A 2,997-nucleotide genomic window follows, 5' to 3' on the forward strand; every position below is an offset into this window, starting at 1 on the left:
TACATTGACATCGGCTTGTCTCGGTCTTTTATGAGAGCTAGCTTTTTCATTATCTTTAACGGTTAAGTCTGCTTGGTTGCATATTTCTTGCCTTGTTGCTGCGAATTTTTTGCTACTTGGCTGCGTCTCAACTTCGGTGGTTGCATGGGCGTTTTCGTGAGTTTGTGGGTTAGCCGATGAGTCTTGACTATTATCCTCGGTTTTGGCGACCCCTCGAGTTTTTTCATCATCTGGTGTTTTATTATTACAGCTAGTTTTAATGTTATCATTAGGCTTTGTTTGGTTTGTTTGGTTTGCTAACGGCTGCTTCTTTTGTTCATCGCCATTTGAGTCCGTGCTAAATAAATCAGATGTTTTACCGTTTCCCGATTGTTTAGCTGATTGTTTGTTTGGCTGTTTACCGTCAGCTGAACCACGTGCGTTTTTTCCGTTTCTTGGCATTTCTTGAGATACCAGATTGTAGAGAGTGGTCCACTGTTGTATTATTGCCTTTTCACAAAAACAGGCATCCTCTAACTCAGGGTAAAAATCTAGAGAGTTTCCAAGTAGTGTATCATTGATTAAGTTCTAGAGAGTGGTTCACTATTGCACTATTGTCTGTTTAGAGAAACACTAGATATCACCTAGCGCTGGGTTACTTTTCACTAGATACTGTACTGTTGTACTATTGTCTCTTTATAAAAAGACCAGACATCACCTAACTCGGGGTTATATTCTAGAGAGTGGTTCACTGTTCATAGAAACACCAGATGTCGCCTAACTCGAGGTTATATTCTAGAGAGTGGTTCACTGTTCATAGAAACACCAGATGTCGCCTAACTCGAGGTTATATTCTAGAGAGTGGTTCACTGTTCATAGAAACACCAGACATCACCTAACTGGGGGTTATATTCTAGAGAGTGGTTCACTGTTCATAGAAACACCAGATGTCGCCTAACTCGAGGTTATATTCTAGAGAGTGGTTCACTGTTCATAGAAACACCAGATGTCGCCTAACTCGAGGTTATATTCTAGAGAGTGGTTCACTGTTCATAAAAACACCAGACATCACCTAACTCGGGGTTATATTCTAGAGAGTGGTTCACTGTTCATAGAAACACCAGATTTCACCTAACTCTAGGTTATATTCTAGAGAGTGGTTCACTGTTGTACTTTTGTCTGTTCATAGAAACACCAGAAATCCTCTTACTGGGGGTTACTTTCTGAGAATGACACAATATCAATATGGGTGGGTTACTTTCTGAGAAATAGTCTACTGTTGCACTATGAACTCTTTACATATAATCGAACTAATTGTTTTCTCGATCTACAACCTGCAATAATAGTTTAATGTATCACATTACGTGACATACCTTAGTTGTTGATAAGATATAGGATATTTTATTGTAGGCCTACCAGTATGTACTATTCAAATAAGTAACAATGAAAATTTGAATTATTAATGATATCAATGCTATAAGATTGTGATAAAAATTGGTGGTGAAATTGAGAAGTTAAAAAAACTAATGTAAAGTATGGGGGGGGGGGGGAGGGGTTATTACATGATAAAGGGGTTAGGGGGTCGGGGAGTTATTACATGATAAAAGCGGTTGAGGGGGTCCAGGGGTTATGACATGGTAAAAGCGGTTGAGTGGTCGGAGGGGTTATAACATGATTCAAGGGGGTTAGGGTCTAGGAGGTTTGACAGGATTTAAATAGAAAGGGGCGGGGGATTGGGGGTGGGGGGTAAGGTGTTGAGGTCGAGGTAATATGACATGACTTAAGGGTGGGTGTGTTGTGAGATTGAGTTTATATGAAAGGGGCGGGGGATTGGGGGTGGGGGGTAAGGTGTTGAGGTCGAGGTAATATGACATGACTTAAGGGTGGGGGTGTTGTGAGATTGAGTTTATATGAAATGATTTAAAGAAAGCGGTGTAGAGCGGATAGCTAAGGTAGTGAGGTTGACGGGTTATGACATGATTTAAGGTTGGGGTGCGGTTGGGGGCCTATAACATTTTTAACACAAAAGATTTCCTGGAATTTGACATGTTTTGTTGTGGTTTTGTGCTTATGACAACCAATCACTGTGTTGTCATGCCACATGACAAATGACCCGGCAAATCGTGTCATGACCTAATTTTATGTTTTATACAAGTATATATATTTTACTGTGGATAATTACGCTATTACATACACTAGACCTATTATGATTTAATATTATTTCTTCATGCCTCATGGTTAAGCAGCGTGTTGGCTTATTTCCATTATAACGATAACATTTATTCCTTATATAAACATAATCTAACTTTTCATATACAAAATTTTCCGGGTTTTTTTTTCTAAACGTGCTGACCAATATGAAGGGTAACTGATCCATTAACCTCACTATTTACAGCCGGGTTGACTTGAATAATGACGAAAGATGACTGAACCAGTAACTATTTAGAGGCCTACAGCCGGGTCGAGTAGAAAACATGAGGAATGATGACCCATCCAGTGCTTATTTACGGTCGTGTCAAGTAGATTAATGAAGAAAGATGATTTAAGGTGGGATTAGACGAGGTCCGGGGTGATATACGACGCTGGATTATCGATACAGTACAAAATAGGTAGAAGCGAATCGCATCGTGTCCAGACCCGTACGTCGTGTGTTCTATTTACTGTATCGATCATAAATAATGAGAAAAGACCGCCGGGATCTGGAAAAATCATGCACCCATTCCCTAGATTAAGGCAAATTTTGCTAACTAAAGTGAAAAGAGTCCTACCTCGCCGATTGTCGCAAAATAATAATGTACGATCTAATCTATTGCAACTTCCTAGAAGGATAGTAAGGTACTTTTACTTTCGCTTTCATTAAATATATTATAGTAAATACTAGCTCATTAATCATTTAAGCTGAATCAAGGTCTTCTGCGAATTCGACGTGGTTCTTATTGCGATTGATGGGATTTTTGCGGGGTGGGGGGGGGGGGGGGGGGGGGGGGGATTTCCGCAATTTTTTTTCCCAAAAAGGGG

The 2,997-nt window shown here is 39.9% G+C and overlaps 1 protein-coding gene across 1 annotated transcript; it reads right to left on the minus strand.

The window, feature by feature from the left end:
- Positions 1–3: 3 nt before the first annotated feature.
- On the minus strand, positions 4–441 carry LOTGIDRAFT_164992 (hypothetical protein; the record flags this gene model as incomplete). Its single annotated transcript, XM_009061517.1, has 1 exon — positions 4–441. A coding segment is annotated over one exon (438 nt), but the record flags the coding sequence as incomplete, so codon positions are not given.
- Positions 442–2,997: the final 2,556 nt, after the last annotated feature.

This window comes from Lottia gigantea (genome assembly GCF_000327385.1).
Source record: "Lottia gigantea unplaced genomic scaffold LOTGIsca_49, whole genome shotgun sequence".
Lineage (NCBI taxonomy): Eukaryota > Metazoa > Mollusca > Gastropoda > Lottiidae > Lottia > Lottia gigantea.